The following is an 18622-nucleotide window of genomic DNA, read 5'->3' on the forward strand; positions in this document are numbered from 1 at the left end:
TGTGTGAAAAAAACCCAGTTGTATGTGTGTAAACAACTGTACTAAAATAACCCAGGGCTCATTGTTCATACAAACATGCATGTAACCCGGTCATGCATGTATATTTACATGAATTGAGCAGAGCTGGGGTGGACTTGGTGTTTATTCACATAACATTTTCATTTTAAAAAGTATGCGCATATACATACACGTGCACATTACACCCTCTGCAGAGGATATGCATACTCGGCCAATTACCTGAGTATTTTCCATGTGAACTTCCACACTCATGTTCTCTTTGAAAATAGTTGATAAAGTCTGAGAGTACACGCAGTTTTTTACAGCCCTGCAGGCTGTTATAAAATTATCTTCCTATGGACTAAGCAGTATTACTTTTGTTAAAAGACAAGCTATTGATATTTCTTTGTGAAACAGGGATACTGAAGTTGGTAAGAGGTTACAATTTTCATCACAATAAGCATCAGAAAACTATTAGAGAATAAAGACTTACTTACCTTTCTTTTTTTTTTTCTTTCAGAACAGAAAGGGTTTTCTCCTACAAATGGCCGCTTTCCCTGCTAAGACAGTCTTCACCAGTTTAATCTATGCTTGCTATGCAGTACTGATTTATGTGGTAAGCTAGTTTTATGATGAATAGTAGGCATTGTTAAAATAACAGAGAAATGATACAGAGCATATCCCACCAAAAGAAGCTTTTGCAATGTTTTGTAAAGCAGCATGTACCTGCTCTGCTGTGGAGCTGTGCTTCTTTCACAGCCACTGTGGGAATTAGAGAACAGATGGGAGGGCCAGGAACAACCCTAGTGTATATCGCTAATCACTGTATACTACTACTACTGGATTCTTCAAAAAATGAAATTGCAGACCTATTGCTAGTAATGTGTAACCTATCATTAAAATCATCTATTGTATGTACGTGAAGACTGGTAGATAGCCAATATAGTACCAGTCTTTAAAAAGGGCTTCAGGGATGATCAGGAAAACTTTAGACCAGCGAGCCTGACGTCAGAGCATGGAAAAATCATAGAAAATAAAGAACAAAGTTACTGAACATATAGACAGACATGGCTTAAGGGGACACAACCAATTTGGATTTAGACAAGGGAAATCTTGCCTCACCAATCTGCTACATTTTTGGACGGGATTCATAAACATATGGATAATGATGAGCCAGTGGTTGTAGTCTTTCTGGATTTTCTGAATGTATTTGACAAAGCCTCTCATGAAAGACAAGTTGTTAAATCACAAAGTGAATTGTGAGAAAGTGCAAGAGGAGCTTGCAAGACTGGATATTCAAATGGAAAATGAAATTTAATGTGGACAAATGCAAACTGTTGCACATAGGAAAAATAATCCAAACTGTAGTTACACAATGTTAGGTTTCATATTAGGAGTCACCACCCAGGAAAAAGATTTAGATTTCATCATGGATAATACCTTGAAATTCTCAGCTTATTGTGCAGCGGTGGTCAAAAAAGCAAACAGAATTTTAGGAAATTATTAAGAAAGGAATGGCAAATACAATGGAAGCACTGAGAGGAGAGGATCACCTTGCTGGTGGCTGAAAGGAATCAGTAAATTTTTGCTTGGGACATGTTTTATTTTAAAAGTATTGGAGCAAAGTTAACTATTTGGGAATATTATTTAGTGTATTTGTGTGCTTGTGCTTTTAATAGTCAGTAAGGCAGTGAATAAACAGAAGTTAGACTGTTTGTATTTTCAAATAGTCAGTCTCTAAGGCAGCTAGTAAGCAGATGTTATAGTGTTTGGGATAGATTTTATAATTTTGCGCAAGCGCGTACTTTTGTTCGCGCACCAGGCGCGAACAAAAGTAAGCTGGATTTTATAAGATACGCGCGTAGCCGCACGTAACTTATAAAATCCGGGGTCGGCGCGTGCAAGGGGGTGCACATTTGTGCAACCTGCGCACACCGAGCCCAGCGCGCGCTGCCTGTTCCCTCCGAGGCTGCTCCGATTTCGGAGCGGCCTCAGAGGGAACTTTCCTTCACACTCCCCCCACCTTCCCCTCCCTTCCCCTCCCTTCCCCTACCTAACCCACCCCCCCAGCCCTATCTAAACACCCCCCTTACCTTTGTTGGCAGATTTACGCCTGCTGAAATCAGACGTAAATCTGCGCGCGCCAGCAGGCTGCTGGCGCGCAATCACTCGACCCGGGGGCTGGTCCAGAGGCCTCGACCACGCCCCCGGGCCCGCCCCCGAAATGCCACGTCATTCCCAGAACGCCCCTGACACGCCCCCGACATGCCCCTTTTACGAACCCCCGGGACTTACGCGCGTCCCGAGGCTCTGCGCGCGCCGGCAGCCTATGCAAAATAGGCGCACCGGCGCATAAATCCGGCTGGATTTATATGTACAGGACATTTAAAATCTGGCCCTTTGTATATTAAAAACAAAAAGAAAAAAGTAGCCAGAAGCTAGAAATAAGCTAGGAGCAGTGTATACCTAAGTAAAACGGTTGAAAAGTTCAGTTCAGTTACTCACCTTGAAAAGCTGTAAAGGTAGTGGGATTTGGTTTGATTAGGTACCAACATTTGTTAATCAAGAGAACAGTGAGTCACTCTGGCTGACTAACTGAAGTTAGACTGTTTGTATTTCCCTACCCTCCCACCCATCACCCACCCACTTTATTGAGAGTTTGATCAGTTCCCTGTAGGCCACTGCCAGACATATACTGAATTCACTAATACTTTTAAAGGACATTAATTAGATGCATTCCTGCTCCCATAGCAACTTAAATCCTAAGTAGCAACTGAACAAATTTGAGATGAAGGCAGCAGTCCAGCTGCAAGAGGGGGACTTCCCAGTCTTTTGCATCGAGTGTCACATGTGTGATTTTTTACCCGCTGGTGAGAAGTTGTACATGTGCATGCGATGCAAAGAGCTCTTGGCTCTCAGAGAACGAATCCGATCTCTGGAGGCTAGAGTGGCAGACCTGGAGGATGCTGAGGCAGACAGAGAGGTATATAGATAAGACCTTCAGGGACATAGTAGCCAAGTCCCAACTTCAGACTGGCAGCCCTGGTGCTGCCTTGGAGGAAGAAGGTCTCGTGATTGGAGAGCATCAACCTAGTGCAGCAGGAAAGGATCCTGTAGTAAGGACCTGCTCTCCAGGTGGTGCATTGTCCTTTCGCACCGAGGATATCTCCCCAAGGCCTTCTGCCCAGGAGGGAAGAGTTAGGTCGGCCGTCATAGTTGGTGATTTGATTATTAGGAATGTAGACAGCTGGGTGGTTGGTGAGTGTGAGGATCGCCTGGTAACATGCCTACCTGGTGCGAAGGTTGCGGACCTCACTACGTCACCTAGATAGGATTTTAGACAGTGCTGGGGAGGAGCCGGCTGTCATGGTACATGTGGGCACCAACGATATAGGAAAATGTGGGAGGGAGGTTCTGGAAGCCAAATTTAGGCTCTTAGGTAGAAAGCTTAAATCCAGAACTTCCAGGGTAGCATTCTCTGAAATGCTCCCTGTTCCACGCGCAGGTCCCTAGAGGCAGGCATGGCTCTGGAGTCTCAATGCATGGATGAGATGATGGTGCAAGGAAGAGGGATTCAGTTTTGTAAGGAACTGGGGAACCTTTTGGGGAAGGGGAGTCTCTTCCGAAGGGATGGGCTCCACCTTAACCAGGGTGGAACTAGACTGCTGGCGCTAACCTTTAAAAAGGAGATAGAGCAGTTTTTAAACTAGAACAAAAGGGAAAGCTGACAGTTGCTCAGCAGCGCATGGTTCGGAGAGAGCTATCTTCAAAGGATACTAATGATGCATTAGAGTTAGGACATCCCTACAGTGAGGTTCCAATAATAAGAAAAGTAGTCCAAGAGCCTGTAACTAAAAACTCACCTGAGCTAAAAAAAATTCTAACTTATCCCAATCAATTAAAAAGCAGAATGAAAACACAAACAAAAAACACACTTTGAAATGTTTTTATGCTAATGCCAGAAGTCTAAGAAGTAAGATGGGAGAATTAGAATGTATAGCAGTGAATGATGACATAGACTTAGGGGCGGATTTTCAGAGCCCTGCTCGCCTAAATCCGGGCGGATTTAGGCGAGCAGGGCCCTGCGCGCCGGTGCGCCTATGTTCAATAGGCCTACCGGCGTGCGCAGACCCCGGGACTCTCGTAAGTCCCGGGGTTTTCCGAGGGGGCGTGTCGGGGGCGGGCCCGATCCGCGCAGCGTTTTGGGGGCGAGCCCGGGGGCGTGGTTATGGCCCGGGGCGGTCCGGGGGCGTGGCCGTGCCCTCCGGATCCGCACCCGGGTCGCGACTCGGCGCGCCAGCAGCCCGCTGGCGCGCGGGGATTTACTTCTCCCTCTGGGAGGCGTAAAACCCCCAACAAAGGTAGGGGGGGTTTAGACAGGGCCGGGGGGGTGGGTTAGGTAGAGGAAGGGAGGGGAAGGTGAGGGGAGGGCGTTAGAGGATTCCCTCCGAGGCCGCTCCGATTTCGGAGCGGCCTCGGAGGGAACGGGGGTAGGCTGCGCGGCTCGGCACGCGCTGGCTATACGGAATCGATAGCCTTGCACGCGCCGATCCAGGATTTGCGCGGCTACGCGCGTATCTACTAAAATCCCGCGTACTTTTGCTTGCGCCTGATGCGCCAGCAAAAGTACGCCAAATCGCGCGGTTTGAATATCTACCCCTTAATTGGCATCTCAGAGACATGGTGGAAGGAGGACAACCAATGGACAGTGCTATACCGGGGTACAAATTATATCGGGGTACAAATTATATCGCAATGACAGAGGAGCACCCGGGAGGCGGTGTAGTGCTTTATGTCCGGGATGGCATAGAGTCCAACAGGATAAACATCCTGCATGAGACTAAATGCACAATCGAATCTTTATGGGTAGAAATCCCTTGTGTGTCGAGGAAGACTATAGTGATAGGAGTATACTACCATCCACCTGGTCAAGATGGTGAGATGGACAGATGTATTCCACACCTTAAGAAAGGTGGAAAGAAGGCAAAACGATTACCGGCATGGTTAAAAGGAGAGGTGAAAGAAGCTATTTTAGCCAAAAGATCTTCATTCAAAAATTAGAAGAATGATCCAACAGAAGAAAATAGGATAATGCATAAGCATTGGCAAGTTAAATGTAAGACATTGATAAGGCAGGCTAAGAGAGAATTTGAAAAGAAGTTGGCCGTAGAGGCAAAAACTCACAGTAAAAACATTTTTAAATATATCCGAAGCAGAAAGCCTGTGAGGGAATCAGTTGGACCGTTAGATGATCGAGGGGCTAAAGGTGCACTTAAAGAAGATAAGGCCATCGCGGAAAGATTAAATGATTTTTTTGCTTCGGTGTTTACTGAAGAGGATGTTGGGGAGGTACCCGTACCGGAGAAGGTTTTCATGGGTAATGATTCAGATGGACTGAACCAAATCACGGTGAACCTAGAAGATGTGGTAGGCCTGATTGACAAACTGAAGAGTAGTAAATCACCTGGACCAGATGGTATACACCCCAGAGTTCTGAAGGAAATAAAAAATGTAATTTCAGACCTATTAATAGAAATTTGTAACATCATTAAAATCATCCATTGTACCTGAAGACTGGAGGATATCTAATGAAACCCCAATATTTAAAAAGGGCTCCAGGGGCGATCCGGGAAACTACAGAACAATTAGCCTGACTTCAGTGCCAGGAAAAATAGTGGAAAGTGTTCTAAGCATCAAAATCACAGAACATATAGAAAGACATAGTTTAATGGAATAAAGTCAGCATGGCTTTACCCAAGGCAAGTCTTGCCTCACAAATCTGCTTCACTTTTTTGAAGGAGTTAATAAACATGTGGATAAAGGCGAACCAGTAGATGTATTGAACTTGGATTTTCAAAAGGCGTTCGACAAAGTTCCTCATGAGAGGCTTCTAGGAAAAGTAAAAAGTCATGGGATAGGTGGCAATGTCCTTTCGTGGATTACAAACTGACTAAAAGACAGGAAACAGAGAGTAGGATTAAATGGACAATTTTCTCAGTGGAAGGGAGTGGGCAGTGTAGTGCCTCAGGTATCTGTATTAGGACCCTTACTTTTCAATATATTTATAAATGATCTGGAAAGAAATACGACGAGTGAGGTAGTCAAATTTGCAGATGATACAAAATTGTTCAGAGTAGTTAAATCACAAGCAGATTGTGTTAAATTGCAAGAAGACCTTGTGAGACTGCTAAAAAATGCAGAGTGATGCTTCTGTTTCAGACAATGGAATGTGGTCAAGGCCTTCAAAGAATTATCTCTAAATTAACCCCCTTCTCCCCCCCCCCCTCCCCAAACACATACTCAAGGTCTCCATATACTGAGCCAGAGAACTGAGAGCAGAGCAGATCAGCAGCAAAAAGCCTTACCTTCCTTCCAAATTCCACTGCTCAGAGACAAGAGTTCCAGTCTATTAACAACGCATGGGTGCAGGGAAAGTTGGAGGTTCACCACACAGTGCAGATCTCTAATGTGTTACATTTTTATCTTTTCAAATGACTGGCAGATCCCATTTTGCCAGACAACAAAGATTGTGGGAGCAGGAAGCCTATGTAGCTTGCAGCATTCATCTCACTAGCTGAAGACTGTGGGAGTGGGAGGCCCGGTGGGGAACTTATTCCGCCAACTACCTAAGACTGCGGGAGGATTGTGAGTCAGAAGAGAGCTGCGGTGGCAGTGCGGGCTAAATAAAAGTACTTCAAATATCCTCTTGGCGCCTTACCTCCTATTTCTCCTCCATAAGTCACAGTGTGTTCTTGTTGGTGGCATGGAAGAGGAGACCGAGCACCTTGGTACAGGCAACACAAGCCCTTTGACCTCATGCTGCCACTGCTGCTCTCATATATTCTGTGGAAATTTGTGAGAAGTTCTGAAAAAATAGTGTGTGAGAGAACAACAGAAGGGAGATGAGGGGGAAAAACTAAGAAAGGGTGGAGGAGGATGAGAAAGAACCATAGAAGGGGAGATAGAAGGCAAGAAAGCCAGAGAAGATTGATGAGAAAGAGGAGGGCTAGAAAAGCGGTGATGGGTGTGTGTGTGTGTGGGGGGGGGGGGGGGGGGGGTAAGAGACCACCAAGGATGCAATGGAAGGGGGAGAACAGAGAGACAGAAAGGGGTGTGGGGGGAGGGGATGGTGAGTATGAGAAGGAATTAGATAAGTTGACTAGAGAAAGTCAGAGGGCTGATGGAAGAGAGAATGAGATAGGATAAGATGGGGGGGGGGGGGGGGGGAGGGCGGCTTTGGTAAGAGAACCAGAGAGAAAGTCATGGTGAGAAAGCATAAGAGGGGATGAATGGGAGGACTTCAAGAGAATGTCAGAGCAGGAATGATGATGGGTGAGAGCCACAGAGAAGGTTGCTGTTAGAGGAAAGGTGCTTAGATAGGAGAAGACTGGAGTGAGGTGATACCCACAGAGGGTAAGATGGAGGGCGAAGATGGGTAATGAAGAGGAGAGATGGGGAGATGAAAGGCTAATTTAATGAATCTCCCTACTGCCAGACTATTTATTTAAAATCTTTTATAACCCACTCTTCCTACAATTCAAAGAGAGAAACAAGAAACCATATTTAAACCCCTCACCTTCCTTAATCCCCCCCCCCCAAAGACTTACCACAACTCCCTGGTGATCCAGCGAGGAGTGAGGACGCCATTTCTGAAAGCCTTTCCGAGGAGCACGTGACGTCGGCGCCACGTCGGAGTGACGCGGCGTCACGTGATTCCCCGCGGGTTCGCGCCGGAACGCTCGTTCGGCCCAAAAGGAACTTTTGGCCAGCTTGGGGGGGTCAATGGCTTGGTACGGACAATGGCGCCGGCCATACGCGTATGGCCGGCGCCATTTTCCGTACGGAAAACGATTTGCGGCAGGAAATCGCTCCTTGACCCCCGCTGGACCTCCAGGAACTTTTGGCCAGCTTGGGGGGGCCTCCTGACCCCCACAAGACTTGCCAAAAGTCCAGCGGGGGTCCGGAACGACCTCTTGCGTCGAATTGTTTTCGTCTCTGGCCGCCGCCATTTTGCGGCGGCCATTTTGAAAAATGGCGCCGGCTGAAGAACTCACGATCTAGTGTGCCAGTTTTCGTGCTCTCCCCCTTCCCCCGATTTAGCCACGGACCGCCGCTACGGAGGACTCCCAGGTAATTTAATGCATTTGGGGGGGGGGTTCGGGAGGGTGGGGGATTTAATTTAAAGGGTCGGGGGTGGGTTTTAGGGGGTTTTAGTGTGCCGCTGGACCACCAGGTAATTTAAGGCATTTGGGGGGGGGGATTTAATTTAAAGCGTCGGGGGTGGGTTTTAGGGGGTTTTAGTGTGCCGGCTCACGATTTTAACGATTATGACGATACTTTACACCAGTGGCGTAGCTACGGGTGGGCCTGGGTGGGCAGTGGCCCACCCACTTTCCATTCAGGCCCACCCAAATTTCTTTGCAAGACACTGCAGCCAATAAAAGCAGGCAGCATCAGCAGGCACCCAAGGGAGAAAAAAAAATAAAATCAGCTGGTGTGTTGCGGCTCCCGGTGTCCCACAGTCCCAGTAATACTTCCCTTTACATTCTTCCTGCCCCCGCGGGCCAATGGGAAACCTCCTATCTTCTTCCTGCCCCCGTGGGCCAATGGGAAACCTCCCTTCTTCCTGCCCCCGTGGGCCAATAGGAAACCTCCTCCCTTCTACCTGCCCCCTCGGGCCAATCGGAAGCCTTCTTCCTGCCAGTGGAAGGAGGAAGCCTCTGATTGGCTGGTGGGGCAGGAAGAAGGGGGTCATCAGGGTGGGAGGAGTGGCAGTGTTCAAGCCAAGCTGGAAATGCAGGGCAGGGAGGTGACTGGGGTGTGTGTGAAACAGAGACTGGGCAGGGAGGGTGACTGGGGTGTGTTTGGGGTGTGACTCGGGTGTGTGTGAGACAGAGACTGGGCAGGGAGGTGACTGGGGTGTGTGTGTGTGAGAGACAGAGCTGCTGCTCCTGGTATGTGCTTTCAAGGGAAAGGAGCAGGAGAGTTGCTGGAGATGGTAAGTAAAAGTGGCATTTTAAGTTTATTTTTCTTGATTGACTGCCATTTTAATTATTGAGTATTATGTGATGTGTCTGCTGTTTTGAAATATTTTATTGATATTTGGACAATGTTTAATAATTTTTATGAGTTTTGTTGGATGTTATTCTGTTCATCAGCTGTTTTGAAACATTTATTAATATAGTTTTACAGTTATTTCTGTGTGGGGCTCTATAGCAGCTTGGCTTGTTCTGTTTTCCTAATAGGAGGTGTATTAGTGTTTAGGACCTGATTTAATATTTGTAGTGTTGCCTTTTCATAGATAGGGTTGTTATATGTTCCATAATGCAGGTGTAACTTTGTGCGGCTTAGTTTGTGTGCATTATTGCAGATCCTGGGACTGTTAGGTGCTATATTTCTCTTTCCATTCCTCCAGGTTTGCACTGCATGCAGAGTGGCTTTTTTTGGTTTTCCATTCCAGTTTCTATCTCCATATTTATAATGTGTGGTCTTTCTGTACTTTGGTGAAGGTCGGTTCTGTGTGTGTGCCTGAGGTGAGGTATTTTACTAGCATGTAGGCAATTGTATCAATCTTATTTGTGGATGCAGATGTCTTCAAGACATCTCTTTATCCAGAACAGTCTTTTTTTCTGTTCTTCCTTTGTAAAGAAATGGGGATGAATGTCAGAAGCCCCTGGACTCGATTCAGCAAATGTCAGCATCAGAGGAAGACTAAAACTAAATAGTTGAGCCATAGGAAAGGAAAAGAAATCTTCAAAGATATTTATCTGTTTTATTGATACAGATTAATAAGGCATTTGCTCAATTATGGTAAATATTTTGGTACAAATTCAATGATGAAGGAACTCTCTTTCCTATTTTCTTAAACTTATCAAACGCAGTAATTCATGACCATCATAATAGGCATCATTGTGTGGTAAAGTATACCTTTGTCACTCTGCCTTATGCTTAATCATAGGTCAGTCCATATTTTTAAGTGTTTTTGTTGCTTAATTCACCCCAGTGATATACTCCAAATTTCTAGCAATAATCTTGTGTTACATCAATTCAAGGTTACTTTTGTTGAAAATTATGAACCAAACTTATCTGGATAATACAATGTTATTACTTCTTCTTAACCATCATCGACTTTGAGCTTGATGCCCTCAAATTGTCAGCAATATGAGAATTCACTATATTGCTGTTCTATGCCCGACATTGCACAATGTTTCGGACTAGCATCGAGTCCTCCTTCAAGGGCGTAATATATTCCACAGCATGGCGTATCTTGGCGTGGCATCAAGCTCAAAGTCGATGGTGGTTAAGAAGAAGTAATAACATCGTATTATCCAGATAAGTTTGGTTCATAATTTTCAACATAAGTAACCTCAAATTGATGTAACAAGATTATTGCTAGAAATTTGGAGTATATCACTGGGGTGAATTAAGCAACAAAAACACTTAAAAATATGTACTGACCTATGATTAAGCATAAGGCAGAGTAACAAAGGTATACTTTACCACACAATGATGCCTATTATGATGGTCATGAATTACTGCGTTTGATAAGTTTAAGAAAATAGGAAAGAGGGTTCCTTCATCATTGAATTTGTAATTAGTTTGAACCTAGTTCCATCTTAAAAGTACATTGCCTTTCTGAGCTTTTTTCAAGTAGAAATATTTTGGTACAACATTCCAGAGGGTTTTAAAACATCTCACAGAATACTGTGATGTATGATGAGATATCTGTCTTTATAGTAGACTAGTATATGGTTCTTTGTGAGTTATGAGATACTGCCACTTGAGATCTCTTTAAGTATAATTGAAATGCTTTCATAACTATATATTAGGTTTAGCATTGGTAGCTGCTTGAAGTAATTGAGTTTAAAATATTAAAAGTATAACAGCTGTAGCAGATTATTTAGAAATCTATTGTCAGGTGTGTGTGTGTGTGAAAGTATTTATCAATAAGAATATGAATTCCATGGCTCAGACTTTTAGTGCCCACCCATGTTAACCTTGGGCCCAGCCAAAAATTCATTTCTGGCTACGCCACTGCTTTACACACACAAACGGCAACAATACGATTCCCTCCCCCTCCCAGCCGAAATCGATCGTTAAGACGATCGAGGACACGATTCACATCTCTAATGCTAATCTCAATGATCATGAGATTGTCATCTTCTAAGCGTTCTGACCGAATTACTCCAATTCTATGTAGACTTCAGTGGCTCCCTATGTTGGAGCGTATATTTTTCAAGATAGGAATGACAGTTTTTAAACTGCGTGTTTCATCTTCTGATTTTTGGTTTAATGCTTTACTTCGGATCCATAAGCCAACCAGAACACTTAGGTCTTCACAACTAAATTTACTTGAGGTTCCTTCTGTGAGATTAGCCCATTTATATAGTACAAGAGAAACAGCCTTTTCCATAGCGGCACCTAATTGCTGGAACATGATTCCATTTGATCTTCGATCCATTGAAGATGTCAAGAAATTTAAAATTGCTTTCAAGGAATTTTTGCTCAATCGTGTGTACAATTGTTAAAGGAAATACTTGAACAAGTCAATGCGTATGGTTATGAAAATTAGATAAGTTGGTTTTTTTTGGTTTTTTTTTAAATTTTATTATTTAGTTTCTATGAAACTATTTTGTTTGTATATGTACTTTGTTTGTGTTGCTTCTATTATGTGTGTGTATTTTGTATATCGCCTAGGCCTAACAGTGTTAGGCGATTAATAAATTTTATAAATGAAAAAAATGAAATGAGATTAGCACAGCTTTCCTGCAAGTTTTAAAAATGTTTCTGTGGCATTGGTGGGCAGTCTTTGGCTGCAGCGTTGGCTTACAACTTCACGCCATGTAGCTGAAGAGCTTCTCCCTGCTGAGCCAATAGTGTCTCTGCATGGCCAATGCTGAGACGGCCGCCAAGAGAAAGAGGAAAGCAGGCCGCTTGCAGCTCCTTGAAGGGGAAGAGAGAAGGGGGTCTCCAGTGGCTGGAAGAATGGACTGCTGGTGCTGCTGAGGGTAGGGGGGCAAGAGGGATTCCTAGGACTGGGGGGTGGTAAAGAGAGAGAGAGATTCTGCTGGGGCTCGGGGGGGGAGGGACAAGAGGAGAGGCTGGGGGTGTTTGGGGAGTGGGAGAGAAGGGCTAATGGGGCTGGAAAAAGAGAGAGGGGAGATGCTACAGTGGTGGAAAGGGAGAGAGGGAATCTGTGTGCTGGGGAAGGAGACAAGAGGATTCTGTTACTGATGGGGAGGGAGAGAGAGAGATGGAGATGCTGTGTAGGTGGAAGGAGATATGGTGGGATGGAGCTATAATGGTCAAAGGAGAATGTGATGTGCCAGAGCTGCTGCTGCTTGGCTCTTTTGAGAAGCTGAACTACATTCTATGGGGTGGATTTTAAAAGGCCTGCGCACGCCGGCGCGCGTAAGTCCCGGGGCTTTCGAAAAGGGACGGGAGGGGGCGTGTCCGGGGGCGTTCCTGAAACGACCCGGCGTTTCGGGGGTGTGCCGCGGCATTTCGGGGGCGGGCCCGGGGGCGTGGTCGAGGCCTCCGGACCAGCCCCCGGGACCGGAGGATGGAGCAGGGCTGCCGGCCGGCAGGCGTAACTTTGCCGACAAAGGTAGGGGGGGGTAGGTGGAGGGAGGGCGAAGGAAAGTTCCCTCCGAGGCCGCTCCGAAATCGGAGCGGCCTCGGAGGGAACAGGCAGCGCACGCTGGGCTCGGCGCGCGCAGGTTGCACAAATGTGCACCCCCTTGCGCGCGCCGACCCCGGATTTTATAAGATACGCGTGGCTACGTGCATATCTTATAAAATCCAGCGTACTTTTGTTCGCGCCTGGTGCGCGAACAAAAGTACGTGATTGCGTATTTTTTAAAGATCTACCCCTATGTGTTTTGCCTGTTTGCTGGTGTTTGTTTATGTGTTTTGGTTTTACAATGTGTTATTTTATTTTGATATTATTGAATATTAGTGTAAAGTCTGTCAAAAATGACAAGAGGAACAGGGGCATTAATATGGAACTAAGTGGAATCGTAGGTTTGTTTGGGATTGGTTGATTTGTGAAGGTGATGGCGAGTGTATGAAGTGTTTATTGTTGATTAAGTTGATGTAGTGAATGATGAGACTTGTTTCTAGATGATTGTTGAAATTATCTCACTATTAGGGAGATAAGAAGCTATATCACTCAATATCTTCAATGTATTCCTCCCCTATGGAAATAAAAGGCTTTGTATGCCTAAAATTGCCTAATGCATGCAAAGCAGCTTATGCATGGGCAATTTGATGTAAATAACGCCGTTGACTTTGAAAGATGTCAGCCTCGTTATTTTTTTGTGTTTGAGGGAAGTGTAGTTATTTTCCAGGCGCTTCGGGATGTTATCAAAGGTCCCTGGTAGTCCCGGCAGGGTACTTTTAAAAGGTCAAGTAGCCCAAAACATCCCCCCACACAAACATACCTCTAAAATCATGCTCGGGGTCTGGGGATACCTCTGCCCGCTGACTGCAGAGGCGGTGGTGACCCTCAGCAGAAAAACAAAAATTCTTTAAACTGCACAGCGAAGGCCCTCCCCCTTCCTTAATCCCCCCGCAATTACTTCCACCTCCTTTAAAAAAACAAACAAAAAAAACCCAGCAGCTCCCATCCCCTCCTTCAGTTCCGAATAGTGAACAATCCCTGGGGTCGTCTTCCCCCCCCCCCATACAAAAAATACCTGGTGGTCTGGAGTGGCCCCCTGACCTCCACCTTTCTAAAAGAACGGTGGTGCCTAGTGGGAGCCTGGAGGCCCCCTTGCTCTTTTTAAAATGGTATCAACCTGACCTTGCCCTTATCATGTGCCTAGGTCTGGTCCCGAACTTTGCCCCTATCATATGATAGGGAGAAGACAGAGGCGATCAGGTCTGGAGCAAGGGAGCATTCTGGGCCCCCACTAGCCACCACCAATCTTTTAGAAAGGTAGAGGGGATGGGGGCGACTTTTAAGTACTTTGTGGGGTACTTATTGATACCAGAGGAGGGGCTAGGGAAAGGGGCAGGCCGTCACCACATTGTTTAAAGAATGTTTTTTTTTCTGTTGGGGGTTGGGCAGGGGTCTCCACAGAACCCTGAACATGATTTGAGAGGTTTGGGAAGGGGGGGGGGGAGAGTTATTTTAGGACCTTGGGCCCTTTAATGCGATTGAGACTTTAGCGGAGGTGGGCTGCCATCACAGAAATAGGCCCTGTTTCAGAGTGTGGGGTTTTTTTTTGTCTCGCAACTGTCCCACTATAAAAAAAAAAAATAATCACACACCATAAACGCAGCAATATTTTGAAGGGAAGAGGCAAACTATCGCAGGATCACTTTTCCCTCACAAAAAAATTGCGCGGCTTGATAAATCTCCATGTTAACATGTTTACCTGTCCTGGTAACAGAAAGACTGAAAAGGGAACTGTGGGGTATGTCAGATGACTGATAATTTGATGGGAAGGGTGAACATGTCTAGTCTGAGACAGTGTGGTGATAAGGCTGGTGAATGCACAGTAGGTTGTATTTCAAGCAGGGATCTGGTTGTTGTCTTTCTAGTTGTGCATGACGGTGATGCATGCCAGGGTTGTAATAATGTTTTAAGGGTTGGTGTGTTTTTTGCCTGCAATTGCTATGGGGGAACCATGCATGGTGAGGTATGTTATCTGACGAACGCAGAACTGAACATGTCATAGCAGACACATTGACAGTTACGGTCAGTGCCAGCTCTTCTCTTCCAGTGTGGGGGAGGGGGTGCATGGCTTGAGGTTCAAAAAGGGCATCTAATACTCCCTTGGTAATATGGGGGGAGGGGTAAGAGGGTGGAGGGTGAGAGAGGGGAAAGACTGGAAGGAGAGTGTGTGTGAGAGAGTAGGCATGCAAGATTGGGGGGGGGGCGATGTAGTTGGTGATGAGATGTTGCAGAGGGGATGGGGATTTGAGGGGGAGCCGAACCAGAATCTGGATCCCTCTCCCTTGATCCCAAAATCTTTTCCGCCAGATCTTGGAATCTCCCTTCCATTTTCTTACTCCTCTTTCTATCTCTCCCCCCCCCCCCCCAAACACACACACCCCATCAAATCTTGGAACCTCCCCTCCCCCAATTCCTGATCCCAGATCTTTCCTCTTTCCTTTTCTCCATTCCAGACCCCCCCCCCCCATCTCACATTCATGCTCCTTCTCTTCTCCCCATCCCTGTCTTCTCTCCTTTCATTGAGATCCCTTCCCTATGTTGATAGTTAAGATCCTTTTCCCTGCTCAAAACAAAAAAAAAATTATAGGCACAAAAGCAAGGCTGGAAAACAACTTTATTTTTATAATATAGTATATAGTGCATAATTATGCATAAACAGGGAAATGTTTGCCAATGAGCTGTAGAATTGCCACAAAATTTCAAAATATTTCTCATCAGCGATGACGAAAAATTGCAGTGCAGTCTCTCACACTAAAAGGTTGAACAATCCTGCTCTATAACAAATTATTTTTTCTCCCTCACTTTTCCATCCCCCATCTTTCTGACCCATGTTCCTTCTATTGTCCCACTCTAGTGCTCCTTTTTCACTCGCCTTCTCTCACTCCACCTTACTCTTCTTTCTCCCATTCACCCATCTCTCTCAGCTTTCCTTTCTCTCCTTCCAACTCAGGGGTCACAATCCCATATAAAAGATCTATTTGGCAACATTAGCAATGATTTCCTTCATTGTTCATAGCCTACCTTTCTTTCATTCTTGTTCTCCTCTGTTTCTTTCTTCCCCTCTCCTGGCAGTAGAGTGGTGCTGCTAGTACATGCTGAGCATCTCCCATCCATATGGCTTAGGGTTGCCAACTAGCTCTATTTTTTCAGAAAAGAGTCAGGGGAACTACAGTGGCTCCACTGATGCTATTTGAGCTTCATGGTGCTGGCTATTCTCATCCTGTTCTACATTTCTTCATCTCAAAGCCACTTAAACTCCAGTTCACTCCTCTTTATGTCTTTCAGTCTTTCATTCTCAGTTTCATTTCCCCATTAGCAACTGGTTCTGTGTGTCTTGGCAATATGGAAAGCTCATTTTCCTTCTGTAGAACCAGAAGCCAAAAAGCATGCTTATTGTCTTTACCTGCAGCCAACAGGAATATAAAAATAATTTTGAGTGTGGAGCAGACCCTGAGTGACAGGAGGGCCAACCCAACAAATATGTGGGGCTATAGGCTCTACTTCAAACCAAACGCATTTGGGCAATTACTGGAGTAGTGACTGACAGCAAGCTTCAACCAGCTCTCCAGAGCAAATTCCTTGAGGTAGTACCTACAATTTAGAATTTCAACAAATTAAGGGCCTGATGTACAAAGGTTGTTTTCCATAGATGCAGAATAGGAAAAACCTTTAGCAAATCAGGCCATAAATGCCAAGTAATATCAGTAATCTCTGGAATTTCATCCTTTATAGTTTAGAAATAGTTACAGAAGTACATAGGCCTATCTTAATTTTCAACATATTGGATAACTTTGACATCTCTCAGTACACAGAACCCTTTCCTCCTAATGAACTGAAATCTTCTCAAACTAAGCATTGAATCTTATGTAACATACTCCTTTATTGAAAAAAAACTAGGTGAAAACAATCATGTGCCACATAAGCTGTAAGGTACTTATATAGCATTCAGGGTTTGTTTAAACAAAGCCTTCTTTCTAACAACAAAGTTTGTTCATGCCCAGCTCACTTCTAAGAGTTAATTTGCTTGTCTATAATGGTGGCGTAGGTAGTTTATCATGAATTCATCAACATTTAAAAGCCTCTCTACAGAATGTTGTGCTAACAATTATAGGATGCATGCTAAAATGGCTCTTTATTGATGATATGCTAAGTTTTTTAGTGCACCCACTAAAATGTAGAGTCCATAGCACACATGAGCAATTAACATGTATGTCATCACAAAAAGTGTATTATCAACATGCTACTACTACCTGAATGCAAAACGGCTTATGACTGCTATTCAAAAGAAAGACAAGCAGAAGGGTCTGTTTGTCAGTGCTGAAGGGAGTGGGAGAGAAAATAAACTCCAGAAGTTAAGGAGAGCAAAGGCTGGGAAGGAAAAACAGATGTCTATATTATATTGTTTTGTGTATTACCTCTCATTTCTTTGTCCATTGTTCCAGCTCTGTAGATAAAAAAGTGAGCATTTCTGTCCATCAGGCTCATGTGTCAGTAAGGGTTTAAAAAGAACAGAATGTGAGGATATGGTTGCTCAGAAAATGGAGCATGGAAGGGGCCAAGCAACCGTGTAAATGCATGTAAGGTGTGTATAGGTCTAGTGGGAAGGAGAGTGAAGGGATGATAGTATTGGGAGGAGAGTAGACACTAGCAGGAAAAGACAAAAACGAAGGAAGTAGCAGTGGGAAAAGGGTAGAGGCAGAGCATGCAGGCCAGAGGGGTGGAGAAGGAATTTCACATAGCTCAGATTAGGCCCATTAAACACTAGGTCAGAGATGGCCAACCTTTTGCACTCAGTGTGTCAAAATTCATAAAAAAACCGAGCATAATTCGGGTGGTGTGTCGCTTCTAGAAAAATCCATAATTATGTGATATTTGTAGCTCTAATTAATAACAAAAAGTTATAATTTTAATATATGTACTGTATTTATTAATAAAGCAAAAACAAATAATTCTTTACCTTACCTGCTTAGTGACTCTTTTGTTGCTGAATTTCATTGGCTAAATCTTCAATTGAAGGTTGGTATTTCGTACACTTCAGTTTCTTTTATTGGCTCCCATTCATTTTCACACCACTCTCTCCCCATCCCCCAGGCATGCACACACACATTCATTCTCACATACACAGACCCCCAGGCAGGCACCCATGCATTCACACACACACACCCCCAGGCAGAGTCCCATTCATACACATGCACACACTAAAGGCAGACCCCCCTCTCTTTTGCCAGCAACCTCGGAACCTCTCTCATTCCTCTGCTGCCACTGTCACTACTGCCACATGGCCATTGGGGAGGTGCCGATTGCTGCTACTGACACTGAAGCCCATTCTGCTGCCTCCTCGGTGCAGGCCCCGTGGGCTTCCACTTTCTCCATGCTGATCTCGTACATTGTGAGATCCATAAAGTGCTATTCTTGCACGTTTCCAAAGATTACATGTGCCAATCACTAAAAAGTATTTTTTTTTTTTTTTTTTGCCTTTGCTGTCTGATTTTAGTTTTCTAATTGGTTGGTCACGGGCTTTTTTTTTTTCCACCTTCCCTTTCTTGTTTTTTTTGCCAATTCCTTTTATGGGTTTTTTTCTGTTTCTTTTCTCTCCATCTTCTTCCCTCAAACACACAGTCAGGTTCTCATTCTCACATGCATTTCTCTCTCTCACACACCCAGGCTCTCTCTCACTCCCACATGCTGTCTTGCTCAAGCATAGGCTCTCACTGTCACATGCTCTCTCTCATACAATCATTCATGCACACAGTCTCTCACTGGCTCATGCTGTCTGACTCTCACACACAGGCTCTCTCTCACTCCCACAAGCTGTCTTGCTCAAGCACATGCTGTCTCTGCAAACATTCAGGTCCTCACTCTCAAACACAGTCTCTCAACTCATCTCATACACGCATACACACACACACCCTCTACAGACCCTCATCCTCTCTCTCACCTCTG

At 44.9% G+C, this 18622-nt stretch overlaps 1 protein-coding gene across 1 annotated transcript in view; it reads left to right on the forward strand.

Moving 5' to 3' along the window:
• Positions 1-18622, forward strand: part of SPATA9 (spermatogenesis associated 9) — a 50691-nt gene that overhangs the window by 20051 nt on the left and 12018 nt on the right. The window contains exon 4 of the mRNA XM_029573026.1: positions 518-613. Coding sequence (XP_029428886.1) covers positions 518-613 — 96 coding nt within the window. The remainder of the gene's footprint in view (positions 1-517; positions 614-18622) is intronic.

Source organism: Rhinatrema bivittatum, chromosome 1 (assembly GCF_901001135.1).
Source record: "Rhinatrema bivittatum chromosome 1, aRhiBiv1.1, whole genome shotgun sequence".
Lineage (NCBI taxonomy): Eukaryota > Metazoa > Chordata > Amphibia > Gymnophiona > Rhinatrematidae > Rhinatrema > Rhinatrema bivittatum.